Source organism: Scyliorhinus canicula, chromosome 27 (assembly GCF_902713615.1).
Source record: "Scyliorhinus canicula chromosome 27, sScyCan1.1, whole genome shotgun sequence".
NCBI lineage: Eukaryota > Metazoa > Chordata > Chondrichthyes > Carcharhiniformes > Scyliorhinidae > Scyliorhinus > Scyliorhinus canicula.
Window position 1 is genome coordinate 18,256,061 of NC_052172.1, and position 15,732 is coordinate 18,271,792.

General features: G+C 48.5%; 1 protein-coding gene across 3 annotated transcripts in view; it reads left to right on the forward strand.

Moving 5' to 3' along the window:
* LOC119958007 (BTB/POZ domain-containing protein 7-like) overlaps positions 1-14,646 on the forward strand; it is an 81,665-nt gene extending 67,019 nt beyond the window's left edge. For all 3 annotated transcript variants that reach the window (XM_038786262.1, XM_038786263.1, XM_038786264.1), the window contains exons 7-11: positions 1,492-1,635; positions 6,129-6,315; positions 6,989-7,167; positions 9,881-10,258; positions 12,947-14,646. In XM_038786262.1, the coding sequence (XP_038642190.1) occupies positions 1,492-1,635; positions 6,129-6,315; positions 6,989-7,167; positions 9,881-10,258; positions 12,947-14,047 (1,989 nt within the window). In that variant the 3' untranslated portion in view covers positions 14,048-14,646. The remainder of the gene's footprint in view (positions 1-1,491; positions 1,636-6,128; positions 6,316-6,988; positions 7,168-9,880; positions 10,259-12,946) is intronic.
* The last annotated feature ends 1,086 nt before the right edge of the window (positions 14,647-15,732 follow it).

Consider the following 15,732-nt stretch of genomic DNA (forward strand, 5'->3'; position numbering starts at 1 on the left):
TATCTTGTGTCCATCAAGTACCTGTCGCAAAACAGTCATCAGTGTCAAACAATATTTGTGTTTTTTTTTAAATTACAGCCTTTAACCTGGGGCCGTACATTTGCAATCAGTAAAAATTGCACTAGAGCTCATATCGTACTCGTTGGAGTTTAGAAGGATATGGGGGGATCTTATTGAAACTTACAAGATACTGCGAGGCCTGGATAGAGTGGACGTGGAGAGGATGTTTCCACTTGGAGGAAAAACTAGAACCCGAGGGCACAATGTCAGACTAAAGGGAGGATCCTTTAAAACAGATGAGGAGGAATTTCTTCAGCCAGAGGGTGGTGAATCTGTGGAACTCTTTGCCGCAGAAGGCTGTGGAGGCCAAATCACTGAGTGTCTTTAAGACCGAGATAGATAGGTTCTTGATCAATTAGGGGATCAGGGGTTATGGGGAGAAGGCAGGAGAATGGGGTTGAGAAAAATATCAGCCATATTGAATGGCGGAGCAGACTCGATGGGCTGAGTGGCCTAATTCTGCTTCAGTGTCTTATGGTCTTATGATTGAGTTTGACTATTGAATGGTCAAGCCAGCTGTAGCATCCACTATTCAGATCAGCCAATTTGACTATAGAATGGTGGCTAGGTTAGTATTGAACAGTCTTTCTGTCCCATCACCCTGTTGCTGTCTGGCTTTCCCTTATGAACGCACAAACCAGCAGAGCGCAAACATGATTGGATCGATTCCCCACTGGGTCACTGTCTGTGACCCCCGTGTCTGCGTGGGTTTCCTCCGGGTGCTCCAGTTTCCTCCCAGAGTCCAAAGATGTGCAGGTTAGGTGGATTGGCCATGCTAAATTGCGCTTAGTGTCCAAAAAAAAATAGTTAGGAGGGGTTATTAGATTACGGGGCTTGGTGGAAGTGAGGGCGTAAGTGGGTCGGTGCAGACTCGATGGGCCGAATGGCTTCCTGCACTGTACGTTCTATGTATCTATTACCCTCGAGCCCGGTCGCGTTGTTGTCTGTGTGATGGAAGTGCTGCTCCACGAAGGCCCCCAAGCTGTGTTGATCCGGCTGATCTGAATAGGGGCTGCTACAGCTGGGGGGGGGGGGGGGGGGGGGGGGGGGGGGGCGCACGGCCCAATGCCCACTGAACCATTTGGAATGGGGACTGTGCTGCGCTCCTGTTAATATTTTGACAACTCTTGTGATTTTGGTTGGGTGGACTGGTCATTTCAGTGAGGCTGGATACTGCTTGCGGGGCCATTCTGCAGCAAAAAAACCAGAAACTGGCCGTCATTTCTGCAGCGGAAGCTGCAGAGGCCCTCCTGTGGGGTACATTAATGGTAACGGTCGGAGGGGGGGGGGGGAGGGGGGGGGGTGCGGTGGTGTACTGAGCTCAGCTGAAAGCATGTATTTAACTGTGCATCCTATACGGTTTTCCTTCTCAATTACTCGCATTACAGGACAGAACTGGGGGGGGAAATTAAACCCTCTTTTGTGTTTCAGATGAAGAGAGCCTTGATCAGCTCACCCCCATTGGATATGCTTCCAGTTCCAGAGGGCAGGAGATCCAGAGCATGGTTTTGCCACAAGGCTTCTGGCATCGGTGCCAAGCCACGACTGTTCTCCCCTTACATCGAAGAAGCCAAGGCAAGTAGATCGCCTGCTTTCGTTTTGTTTTTCAGTTGGAGCGTGCAACAGTTTTTAGCAAGTTGCAAATCTGCGCCCTGGAGTCAGCTATTCACCACAGGCGCGGCTTGTGGTAACTGCAGCGTTACATTAATGGGAAAACAGTTTCTGCTATGTTATCTTTTTTTTTCTTTTGGTGCCTCCAGCGTGTGAGATTAAATAAAAGCCAGAGCTTGTTCCGCCTCACATCCCAGGTTGTCAGCTGGGATTAAATGCTGCCTAATTAGCAGCATACAAACGGAGGTTTCTGCATCGCACTTGTCGGAATTTGACTCGGCACGGATTTGTTACGCCCCTTGAATGCCGGGCCCGGTTTCCCAGTGCTCTGTTTGCATCTTTTGCTGTTGCGATTGCTGCGCTTTTGTTCCGATCGGTCACGCTGGTGGTTTCAACGGGGAATTTCAAGCTGTGGCCAATTGCCAAGATGAGCATTCTCTGTTTCTTGTGCAAGCCAACACAAGCTCTGGTTTATTCATGCTGTTTTTGATATTGGGAGTTTTATTTCCCGGTGATCAGCTGCCAGGATTGTGTTCTCCTCAGCGCAGCAGCGGTTAAGAGAAGATCCAACAGAAATGTTCAAAATTATGAAGGCTTTTATGGGAGTAAATATTTAAACAATACATCTGCTGATATTTGGGGGGGGGGGGTCAGATTGCAGAGGACGCCGATTTCCGATCATTGCCAAAAAATCCAGGAAGAGAGTTGAGGAGAAGTGAATTTAAGGATGGCACGTGGCGCAGTGGTTAGCACTGGGACTGCGGCGCTGAGGGCCCGGGTTCGAATCTGGCTCTGGGTCACTGTCCGTGTGGAGTTTGCACATTCTCCCCGTGCCTGCGTGGGTTTCGCCCCCACAACCCAGAAAGATGTGCCAGGTAAGTGGATTGGCCGCGCTAAATTGCCCCTTAATTGGAAAAAGAAAACAATTGGGTACTGTAGGGGGAAATAAGAAAGAAGTGTATTTAAGGCAGCGAGCTGTTACTATCTAGAAGATAGTGCTGTGGAAGAGTGATGGAAGCAGATTCAATAGACCCTTTCTGAAGAGATTAATTTAAAAAACGAAACAAATAAAATGGAGCTCGCTGGGCAAATAGCAGGAGTGTGGGACCATTTGGAATACTCTTTTACGAAGGAACCTGCAGGTGCACGATGGGCCAAATGGCCTCCTGTGCTGAATGACTTGGCTGACTAGACATGGGAGTAGATTAAGGGGCCACCTTGATATTCCTGAGCATAGGAAGGAAGAGTCCCCCGGAGTCTCTACAGATTTCCACACATGGCTCCTCTCTGCTTGGACCAGCACATCTGTGTCTGCCTGAGAGGGGATGTACCAAAGGCTCTGGGCTGGAAGTGTCCTATGAGGAGAGATTGAGTGAATGCCACGGTGGCACAGTGGTTAGCACTGCTGCCTCACAGCGCCAGGGACCCGGGTTTGATTCCCGGCCTGGGTCACTGTCAGTGCGGAGCCTGCGCGTTCTCCCCGTGTCTGCGCGGGTTTCCTCCGGGTGCTCCGGTTCCCTCCCACAGTCCAAAGACGTGCAGGTTAGGTGGATTGGCCGTGCTATAAATTGCCCCTTTGGGTGGGATTACAGGACGGGGAATTGGACCTGGGTAGGGTGGCCTTTCGAAGTGTCGGCGCAGACTCGATGGGCCGAGTGGCCTCTTTCTGCACTGTACGGATTCTGTGACTCTATACTCTCTGAAGTTTAGAATAGGGTGACCTCATTGAAATATACAAAATTCTGAGAGGGCTTAGGGTAGATGCTGAGGAGCTGTTTCCCTCTGGTCAGGTGTCTGAAAAAAGGGGTCACGCCCTCTGGATTAGGGGTCAACCATCCTGGACTGAAAAGGGGAGGAACTTCTTCACTCAAAGGGCTTGAGTCTTTGTAATTCTCCATCCCAGACATCTGTGGCTGCTCACTCGTTGAGTATATTCGAGATTGAGATGGATAGGTTTTTTGACTCTTAATAGAATCCAGGGAAATTGAGATCAGTAGGAAAGTGGAGTCAAGATAGAGGATTAGCCATGATATTACTGAATAGTGGAGCAGGCTTGAAGGGCAATATGGCCTACTCTTGCACCTATTTCTTATGCTGGGTGTAATATTGGGCTCAACTATATTATCCCTCTCTTCCGCTCTTTCTTTCTCTCTCTCTCTCTCTCTCTCCTTCCTCTCTTCTCTCTCCTTTCTCTCTCTTCCCTCGCTCTCTTTCTCTCCTCTCTCTCTCTCCTCAGAGAGGTAAGTTTAAGGCTTAATTCAATTTTGGGTAGGCTCCTGCTGTTCAGTCCAGTCTTTAATGTTTTGACATGCCTTTGAACATACTCTATTCAAAATACCTTTTGTGGTGCACTTTGATGCTTAAACAACAATAGTCCCTTCAGCCAGCCTTGCAAGGCAGCCCATTAACTGTGCCTACCACTTGCAGCCCAAGTCCTAGACGTTTCCCCTGAGTCCCATTCTTAGCTTGTTGTATATTCCCATGGAGGGAGAGCTATTGCTGCTTATGCCTTCAGCTGCCAAGAACACACTGCCTAGAATTCACTCGCTAAACCTCGCTGTCTCCTACTCCTTCATTATAAAGCTTTCCTTAAGGCTCACCTCTTTGATGGATGGATGGATTTGTTTATTGTCACGTGTACTGAGGTACAATGAAAAGTATTTTTCTGCAAGCAGCTCAACAGACCATTCAGTACATGGAAGAAAAGGGAATTAAACAAAATTCAAGAAAATACATGAGAATACATAATAGGGCAACACAAGATATACAATGTAACTACATAAGCATTGGCATCGGATGAAGCATACAGGGTGTAGTGTTAATGAGGTCAGTCAATAAGAGGGTCATTTAGGAGTCTGGTGACAGTGGGGAAGAAGCTGTTTTTGAGTCTGTTCGTGCGTGTTCTCAGACTTCTGTATCTCCTGCCCGATGGAAGAAGTTGGAAAAGTGAGTAGGCCGGGTGGGAGGGATCCTTGATTATGCTGCCCACTTTCTCCTGGCAGCGGGAGGTGTAGATGGAGTCCATGGATGGGAGGCAGGTTCGTGTGATGGACTGGGCGGTGTCCACGACTCTCTGAAGTTCCTTGCGGTCCTGGGCCGAGCAGTTGCCATACCAGGCTGTGATGCAGCTCGATAGGATGCTTTCTATAGTGCATCTGTAAAAGTTGATACGGGTTAATGTGGACATGCCGAATTTCCTTAGTTTCCTGAGGACGTATAGGCGCTATTGTGCTTTCTTGGTGATAGCGTCGACGTGAGTGGACCAGGACAGATTTTTGGTGATGTGCACCCCTAGGAATTTGAAACTGCTAACCATCTCCACCTCCACCTTGATTAAGCTTTTCTCATTCCTCTTAACCCCTGGCTTGGTGCCCTTATAATTGCATTTGTGCAGTACTGCAATTTACTTTTAGAAGTGCTTATCTAGATGAACTTGGTTTCTTGTGCAATTGAAAGTGTGTTTTGATGAGCAGCATGGTGGCGCAGTGGTTAGCCCTGCTGCCTCATGGCGCCGAGGTCCCAGGTTCGATCCTCTGGGTCACTGTCTGTGTGGAGTTTGCACATTCTCCCCGTGTTTGCGTGGGTTTCACCCCCACAATCCAAAGTTGTGCAGGGTAGGTGGATTGGCCACGCTAAATTGCCCCTTAATTGGTCAAAATGAATTGGGTGCTCTAAATTTATTTAAAAAAAGAAAGTGTGTTTTGGAAATCGAAGGAATCACACATTACCGTAATGCTGTGATATGAAGACCCAAAGGAAGTTAATTCCTTTGGGCCCTTTACAATTTTTTATGCAAGTGGGGAGAAGTATTGTGTCCTTGGCTGCTTTTTATGATAATAATCTTTATTACTGTCACAAGTAGGCTGACATTAACACTGCAATTAAGTTATTGCCTAGTCGCCACATACCGCCGTCTGTTCAGGTACACAGAAGGAGAATTCAATGTCCAATTCACCTAACAAGTTCAGGACTTGTGGGGGGGGGGGGAAACCGGAGCACCCGGAGGAAACCCACGCAGACACGGGGAGAACGTGCAGACTCCACACAGACAGTGACCCAAGCCGGGACTCGAACCCGGGACCCAGGCGCTGTGCTAACCACTGTGCTACCATGCCGTTATCGGCAACAAAGTCATCCTCAATTCTCTATCAGGATTCTTGTCTTAAACACAGCGGAGGCAGCCACGTTTCTGTTCATCCGCGAAGCATGAGGAACTCTGCGATAGACTGTCCTGCCGCACCCTCTGACCTTGCAGAATAAATTTCAGCCATCCCTTGGCACTCTCCTCCCCTCCTCGTATCCACAATCTTCAGAGTATTCCTGTCCACGGCATCAAAGCTGGGCCAGTGAACCCCAAAGAGCGCCTGCGAACTTGCTTGGGACGGGATCGCGTGGTTAGATGGCAAAAACGCTACTGCAAGCTAATTTTAAAAAGTGTGAAAATTCCATCTATTTAGATTGTTTTGGAAGAGCTAATGTCGGAGCAGACTAGTTTGGAAAAAGTGCGGATGAGTCGGATATCCAGCGTTCCGGATACACTCTATATGGTCGACTCTAGTGTGGCAGACCTTTCCCGCCTGAATGCTGGATCCCCACACAGCTGTGATGAAAATGTTTCTGCAACGCTTCGTGATGAAGTAGCTGGTAGGTTAGCTAACGATGAGGATATATTTCTTGTATAATCTTTCACAATCTCGAGATGTCTCAAGTACTTTATAGTCGATGAGAGACATTTCAAAGTGTAGTTATTATTGTCATGTGGAATCTTTCGTTGGCTGCCCGTGTGTGTGGAAAGGTGATCGATGTTAATATTGCTGACTGCTGCCTCACGGCGCCGAGGACCCGGGTTCGATCCCGGCCCTGGGTCACTGTCCGTGTGGAGTTTGCACATTCTCCCCGTGTCTGTGTGGGTTTCGCCCCCCGCAACCCAAAGATGTGCAGAGTAGGTGGATTGGCCAAGCTAAATTGCCCCTTAATTGGAAAAAATGAATTGGGTACTCTAAATTTTTTTTTTTTAAAGTCCATCTGGTTCATTAATGTCCCCTTTAGGGAAGGAAATCGGCCCTCCTTAACCCGGTCTGGCTCCAGACCCACAGCAAAGTGCTTGATTCTTAACTGCCCTCTGAAATGGCCGAGCGAGACACTCGATTGGAAGGTGGGTGGATGTGGGCAAAAGATGTTGTCTGTGGCATTGTCGCCCGCATGCCATAAAAGAATTAGGATAAAGAAAATCTCTTGCATCATGAACTTATGGACCAAGATTTAACCAAACTCTCTCTCTTTTCTTTTTCTCTCCAACCCCCATCCCCTCTCTTAGTGCCTACAGTCGATGTAGCTAAAACCATGTTTAGGCGGCTCAAGGAGATCTGGCAAAGCGACCAGGTGCAGAGGGCTTACGCATTAAACATTGGCGCTGGGGCGGCTGTCACCCGGGCCGCCTATTTGCGTGTGGTCCGAGAGTTTGGATTTCCTGATGCGGCCACTGAATTATTAAAGGTAATCTTTAAAACGGGTGGGGTATCTGCAAACAGGGTGTGGGGAGGCTAACTGGCTAGCGGCCAAAATAAACCTTCAGCAAGTGGCCAGCTTTTCTAACTTAAAATTGTTACTCGGAAGCCTTAATGGGCTGCAGTTTGCGTAGTTATTTTCAAAGAAGCTAATTGTTGAGAATCACCGCGTAATTGATTTGTGTTAGATTGTGCCACTTTAGTAACTTCCTGTGTTTAGACCAATTTAGTGCAACAGTTTTGACAGTTCAAATAGGAATCAAGTTGGGCGTTTTTACTCTAATTTTACTTGGAAGGGGAAGCGGGAAAAGCCAGATTAAAAACTTCCCATTCTGACTGAGGTTGGTACCCGCCTGTGTCAGAGGCTCCGTCTGCAGGCCTACTTGCGACTGTTTGTTGGGGGGGGGGGGAAGAGACCATTCTGATGCACAGTCAACGAACAGGGGTTCGGAGGCATTGTCAACATTGGAAACGGAAACAAAATTGAGTTTTGAAACGTTGCTGGTGGAGTGGAACACGCTTTGCTCTTTAAGGCTGTTTTCATTGTCACGTGCCTCCCCTTTGTGGGGAGTTCTTGATATTGGCTTTCTTGACCGTCTCCAATTTTCCAGTATTGCCCTTTCTCTCCCAGACACTCCCCCTCCCCGCCCACCCCACTCTTAACAAACCGAGGAGAAGAAATGAGGAAGGGATGACATTTCCACCCCTTGCTCTTGGGCGCCATCTAGCAGCAGAGCTGCAAAGCACAATTCTAAAGGCCTGGTATCCGTCTGGCTGCTCTTTCAACCGGTGATCTCTGTATGATGGACAAGCACAGAAGCAGGCTATTTGTCCCACCCGGTGTTTATGCTGCACAAGAGCTTCTTTCCACCCATAGTTAACTCCATTATTATAATCCTATTCTTTCCTCGCATGTGTTTACATACCTTCGTCTTGTTGGCTTCACTCCCTGTGGGAGCAATTCTCTCATTACCACCACATCTGGGCTTTAGAAGCCTTTAATATTCACGTTTATGTGGGACAGTATTTGGGATATGACTGGGGTTAATCAATACTGCAGGCATACCTGATCACCTGCAGTTAAACCGACTCGTGGCATTTACAGCACAGAAACGGGCCATTCGGCCCAACATGCTGGTGTTATGATCCACACAAACCTTCTGCCACTTTATAAGTTCAAACCTTTCTGTCTTTCTTTCTCATCCAACTGCATTCTCCTGTCCTCTTATGCCTTCCTCCCACATATTGCTTTAAGTCCCATCTCGAGTCCCAAGTTACAATATTTCTTCTTCGGTTTCTAGAACCGTAGGATTAAATGTTTCCGTCTCCTTGAATCTTTATTTTGAAAGCCCATCTTCTGTCGTTCTCCGATTTAAACAACCTGAATTTTTTTGTAATACTTTTACAGTAGCATCTCAACTATTTTTGACGAGAGTTGCTGGATAGTCGCAGAGGTTCGTTCAGTCCTCGATTTCATTACCAACCCTACAATCTTCTGAGATCTCCGTGCTCCATTTCTGGCCTCCGACACACCCTGATTCCATTCACTCCACCGTTGATGGTCATGACTTCAGCTCTGAAGGTCCGCAGCTCTGGAATTCCCTCCCTAGACCACTCTCCTCCTTCATGATGTTCCTGAAAACCTCCCTTTCTGAACAAATGTTTTGTCATCTGGTCTAACATTTTAATAATAATATAATCTTTATTATTGTCACAAGTAGGCTTACATTAACACTGCAATGAAGTTACTGTGAAAATCCCCTCGTCGCCACATTCCGGCGCCTGTTTGGGTACACAGAGGGAGAATTCAGAATGTCCAATTCAAGGGCAGCACGGTGGTGCAGTGGTTAGCACTGCTGTCTCACGGCGCTGAGGTCCCAGGTTCGATCCCTGTGTGGCGTTTGCACATTCTCCCCATGTCTGGGTGGGCTTCACACTCTCAAACCAAAGATGTCGGTGGATTGGCTACGCTAAATTGCCCCTTAATTTGAAAAAAATTAATTGGGAACTCGAGATTTATAAAGAAAAATGTCCAATCCACCTAACCTGCACATCTTTGGACTGTGGGAGGAAACCGGAGCACCCGGAGGAAACCCACGGAGACACGGGGAGAACGTGCAGACTCCGCACAGACAGTCACTCAAGCCGGGAATCGAACCCGGGACCCTGGCGCTGTGAAGCAACAGTGCTAACCACTGTGCCACCATGCTGCCCTCTGTTGCTAATTCTGTTTGACAGCGCTCCTGCGGCTGTTCTACTACATTAAGGATGCTACTTCACTAAGGATGCTATATAAATGCAAATTGTTGATGTTGCTCTTTTTAACAAAACGTAATCTGAAGTTCAGCACAAAGGAAGGTGGCGATCTGTCTCCGGGTGTGATGGCCCTGCGGGTGTGAGCAACTGTTGTTGAATACTCGAGACTCTCCAGGCTTCATCCACAAATAACGTTTTTAAAAATTCCTTTAGTAAATCATTCAGTGAAGGTTACTGTTGTGGGTGGGGTGTAAAAAGGGAGGCTCACTCGTGTGTGTGTGTGTGTGTGTGTGTGTGTGTGTCTGTACCCATTGCAGAATTAATTAAAAATATTAGCCTTTCCTTTGAAATATTGACTGAGCCCCTGTGTAATTCCAGCGTTTTCTGACTATATTTCGGATTTGTATTGCTTTGCAAGCTGACCTTTTCCTAATGTTCCATTTCAGTATCCCGCCGTGTATTTTCCTAATGAGCATCTCGGCATCGACAGCCCAACCTTCGCGAAACGCCAGCAGCCAAATTCCCGTCGGACCACCCCTGTCAAGGAAACCAACATCCTGAGCCTGGACCCCTTCAGGAACTTCAGTCCCCCGCTCCCCCCTCCTCCTCCCCCCTACCACCTCCCCCCAACGCCCCGGAGAGAACGTGCGCCGCCCAGCGAAAAGAAAGAAGACAGCCAGCCTACCTCATGCCGGGCTTTGCGTGCTAGCTTGCAACCGCACCCTGTCTCTCGGACTTCAGAGCAGGCGGTGCAGGCCTCCATCAGGGCCATTAACTGCGAGGAGCTTGGTGATAGCCGCATGACACTCGAGGAGCAGGTCCCTGTAAGTATACTTGCACACTACGTGCTTCAGATGGGTGTGTCTCTGTGCACTGTTTCACTGATGCCACTGCCGTGTATTGCATTATACTTGCTGATCTCTGCTTCAGAACCTAACCTTCCAAGAATTTCTGGAGAACAATAAGAGAGGCCCGCTTTGATGAACTCCGCTTCGCTTGTGGCTAACTCCGCCATTTTGCTTGCGGCAAACAGCTGACTCCAATGTTGCAACAGCAACTACACTTGGGTGTAAAATGCTTTGGAACACCCAGAGGTCACGGAAGTCACTGTGCAAATGGGCGATCTTTTCTTTAGCTAATACATGTTCCTCATTAACCCAGTTGTGCATCTGGTCCCAGCCCAATTGATTTTTTTTTTTACAAAGTGCTGTTTGGAAGGGGCAGTACGGTGACGCAGTGGTTAGCGCTGCTGCCCCACAGCGCTGAGGACCCGGGTTCGATCCCGGCCCCGGGTCACTGTCTGTGTGGAGTTTGCATATTCTCTCCGTGTCTGCGTGGATCTCGCCCCCACAACCCAAAGATGTGCAGGTTGGCCACACTAAATGGCCCCTTGATTGGAATTTTTATTTTTTTAATTTTCCCTTTTTAAGAAAACAAAATAGCGCTGTTGGCAAGTGTGAAACCGAGTCAATCAGACCAGGAATGTAGCCAGGTACTATTGTTGGTCTGTGTTCAATTAGCAGATCTTCCACGGGATGGCTGAAAAACGAGGGAGTGCTGCAGTTTTGGATGTGGTGCTGTTACATCAAGCACCTGCCACTCTTTCAATTGTCATGAAATAATACAACCCAAAGAAGAGGAGATTAATTCACCTGGTAGCCCATCATTGCGCGCAGCCCCCCCCCCCCCCCCCCCCCCCAACACCAATCCTTTCATGTGATGTGGTCGTCGCTGGCAATCCTATCTCTAGTTGCCCTTGAACTGAGTGTCTCGCTAGGCCATTTCAAAGTGGAGTTGAGTTAACCAAATGGCTGAAGATCTGGAGTCACATGTAGGCCAGACTGGGTAAGGGCGGCAGATTTCCTTCCCAAAGGGACATTAGTGAACCAGATGGATTTTTACAACAATTGATGATCTTTATTAGCGTCACAAGTAGGCTTACATTAACACTGCAATGAAGTTATTGTGAAAATACCCCAGTCGCCACATTCCGGCGCCTGTTCGGGTACACAGAGGGAGAATTCAGAATGTCCCCATTCACCTAACAGCACATCTTTCGGGACTTGTGGGAGGAAACCGGAGCACCCGGAGGAAACCCACGCAGACACGGGGAGGACGCGCAGACAGTGATCAAAGCGGGGAATCAAACCCAAGTCCCTGGCGCTGTGAAGCAACAGTGCTAAAACCACTGTGCTGCCATGCCACGATGATAGTTGCAAGATCACCATTGCTGAGACTAGTCTCAATATTCTGAGAATCGTCCTTTTCCTGGTCTAGCAAAAATTGATATTATTTTCTTAAAATAAGTTTAGAGTACCCAATTAATTTTTTTTCCATTTAAGGGGCAATTTAGCGTGGCCAACCCACCTACCCTGCACATCTTTGGGTTGTGGGGGCGAACCCCACGCAAACACGGGGAGAATGTGCAAACTCCACATGGACAATGACCCAGGGCCAGGATCGAACCTGGGACCTCGGTGCTGTGAGGCAACAGGGCTAACCCACTGCGCCACCGTGCTGCCGCAAAATTGCTATTATGAAGGTTTTCTGCACTGTCTTGGCTCTAAGACTTAGAAGCTTGTTTGCTATAAATTTGACCTTCAGGCTTGGTGATTGGAAACTGGTCTGTCCGCTTTCTCAGACTGCTAGATGGTAACTGACCCTCCTGGTTTTTCATGATCTAGGCAATTACACCGTCGTTGTTCTTTGATTATGCCTTCTGTGCATTCAGCTATCTACCCCATCAACTCCCTTGAGTGTGTACCTCAACATATGTATATCTCGGGACCTTTCCAATTGTCTATAATGTGTGTCTCCTCCATAAACTATTCCCACTTGATTATTATCTAAACTGCCGTTCTAAACTCGTTACCAGGAGAGACTCAGACCAGTTGAGTCCCTTTGAATAGCATCTACCGCTGTCTCCAGGCAGATTCATGATGCTAGGTGTCTGGATTGCCAGTCCAGTGACATTAACCCCACGTCACCATCTCCCTGCATTCTATTTGTCCTTTAACCACCAACGCTAAAGGAACTGGTTATTTATCTCAACACTGTTTGTGGAACATTGCAATTGGCTGCTATTTTTCAATAGTCTGACATCAACTATACTTCAAACATACTCAATTGGCTATAAACCAGTTTGACGTTGCGAAAGACACGATAATGAATACAATTGCCATCGCTTCCTCACAAGACCCATTTATTATATAACGACTTGATGTTTGGTGGCATTGTGCATGGAGGAGTTAAGATCATGTTTGGTCTTTAGGTAACGCAGGGTTACATGATGGGATTAATTGCAGAATACTTTTCCATTATAAATTCCTTGATTCATGTTTATAATGAAAGTTATCTATGTAAACTGGTCACGCTGTAATTACATCCTCCCACCAGTGGTGTCTCCATATTTATAATGCAAAAACTAATCCCAATAAAAATGATGAATCTTCCCAGGTGTGAATTCACTTTGGCAATTTCAGCAGTCTAATCTAACTGGTTTGACTTCACAGAGCTCCAGAAGTTTGGTCAAGGACCTGATGCCCGACATTGCCATGGCAGCTGCATCGAAGCAGACCGTGAGCTCCAAAGACCCTGAGCTTTGTAAGACCGTCACTGATGCTGGTCGAGATTCTACAGAGCCCACCGTGGAGTCGTCTGAAGCACTCTGCTCCAACCGGGGTATCAGTAAGTACAGCTTAAGGAAGAAGAAGCACGCTAGAGGACAGAAGCCTCGCAGGCATGTAGACTTCTGGAACTACCCTGATTTTTATGACCTTTCCCCCGAAGATTCTTGCCAATCCTCCGTTTTGCCCCAAAAGTTGCCTTCCCCTTCCCTTTCCCCTTCAAAGGGTCACACTTTCTGTCAGGACTTGAAGAATAATTCTAGACCACCCACTGGGTTAAAGCAAGCCCAGATTAACTCCACTTCGCCATCGAAAAGGAAAGAGACCTTGAGCAGCGAATCCACAGATCCTCAGGAGAAGACTGAACTTAAGAGGACTTCAGTGAAACTTAACCCATCACCCACAGTCGAGGTTGTCCATTGTACTGCTGGCACAGATTTGACCCACGGTCTACCAGCACATGAGGAAAGGCTACTTGACATTCAACAGCTTGGGAGGTGTGACCAGCAACTGCCTTTAGAACCAGCTAGTTATAAAGCCACCCCTGGTGGGACTTTGTTGGGGACGGACTTGATACATGGTCTGCCTGCTGAGGAGCAGAAACCTAGGCCCAGACTCGCGTCGCCAATCAAGTGCTCGTTTCTCACGTGCGAGCCGCCAGCTTCTCAGTCAAGGCAGCGGAACTCCCCACAGACCACCGTAAAGTCCGACAGCCTTTCTTCCCCGGAGCCTGGCTGTTGTGATTACCTTTACCGGAGGGGTGGCAATGGCACGGCAATGACGACGGACCTAACTTGCAGTCTTCCTACCAGCCCCGGTGTTGGTGTGCCATTAATCTCCGTCATCGAGGACTCGTCCGGAAGAAGATTAGCCGAGGCGAACCTCCTCTCGCCCTCCAACTGTTGCATCACCCATACCGTGAACTCCAAGAGGCAGTCGAGTAAATCGGAGGCCAGAGACTTTCCTTACAAAAAATCAGCTCTATAAATCTGGTATTTGTATTCCTCGGCTGTTATATTTTATAATTTGTCCTCCCGTTTTTTTTTTCCCCCCTCTCTCCGTTCTCCAAAGGGTGCTCTTTACAAAACACGATATGGTGGCAGTGAGAGGTCCCGCGTGGCCGTGATCCTGCTTTCTCAATGCAAGCTCACTGACGTCTCTGATGGCGTTGCTGGGGCGTGATCTGCTCAGAATGAACATTGGGCGGCCCTTGGTGATCTGATGGATCGCTTGGGGGGAGGGTAGGGTGGCTGATTGAGGCTGGGGAGGCGGTAATTTATGTTTAATGGCCATTACGGTTGCACCTGGGCAAGAGGCAGAGCATCGGCCTTGGGAGGATGCTGGCGTTGAGGGGTCCATTCTCGACCTGTGCTCCCGCTGGGACAGTCCCACGATAGGCAGGCCATCCTGGATGGGGAGGGAAGATTCCAGAGGGAACTCATCGGAAGCCTGCGCTATGCATTCCAGCAGCTGACCGCAGAGAAATCTCCCATGAGTAGCCAAGATTGGAAAGTGGAGGCTGAAGGGGAACGGGGGGAGGTCTAGTGTCATGTCTTGAATGTTCCAAAATCCAAGCAAAAGAACAATTAAGGAAAATGGAAAAACAGGGGGAAACACGAGAGATTATTGGATTGCAAGAAAATGGTTCTGTGGTTTAAAAATAATGTCCTGGAGTGGTGAGGCTAGAGTATTATAAGTGAGATTATGTTAGACTGGCATTCCTGCTGACTGCATTGTCACGGATGAGGGCCTTTTATAATCACGAGTTGGCTCCACTAGTGGCCATAGATTTGCTGCTCATTGTGAATTTTGACCATACAGATCACAGAGGCCCCAAGTTCAATTCCCACTACTGAACACTGCTCGACGGTGCTGGATGTTTCCACGCCTGATTGCTGGCGGGTGCATCCGTGTTGCCTTTCCCCTCGCTGTCTCTCCGTCCCGCCCGTCATGTGCGCGCCTTCGGGCAACCCGTAGATTGTGCGTGAATGGAAACTGAACCCTACCTCAAAACCCCGAGATCTGGGGCGAAACCATTTACCCTGGGTCACCCCTCCCCGCCCTGTCTATTGTTGAACCGTCAGCCTTTTGAAACAAATCAAACCAGCTTCCACTCCGCTCCGTGCCTATCCGCAGCAGGCTTCAGACACCCGTCCCCAGGCGAGGACCTCCGTCTGAACAGGTTGGCTGTTTGGCCGGGAAAGGGAAGGGGGCTCAGTAGAGAGAGGGGGGGATCAAAGGGATGTCGATATCTCCTGCAAGTCGCAGGTCTCATCATTTCACCAACAGTAGCCAGAGGGTAGAGAAATGGACTGAAAATATGCTTTGGTTGGTGAAGCTAGTTACGAATCTCTTCAATTTGGGGCTAACCCATCACTTTACGGAATGGCCTTGGGGGCGGAGGGGGGTGAAACTTTCAGGCCCTGATGCACTAAGCAGTGCCAGTGACCGATTCTGCCCTCCCAATCTCTGCTTCGTGTTTGGTACGAGTTTTCTGAGTGGTGTGGCGTTTTGGGGTGAAGCACTGATGGGTACAGATCAGTCACTGGTGGTGAGGAACGATTGGGGGGTGGAGGGGGGAGGGGGGGGGGGGGGGGGTGAATGGAGAGCACCGTACGAGAATACATCCTAACTGACGACGGTTATTTTCCAGTGGAGCTTCGGTACCAGTA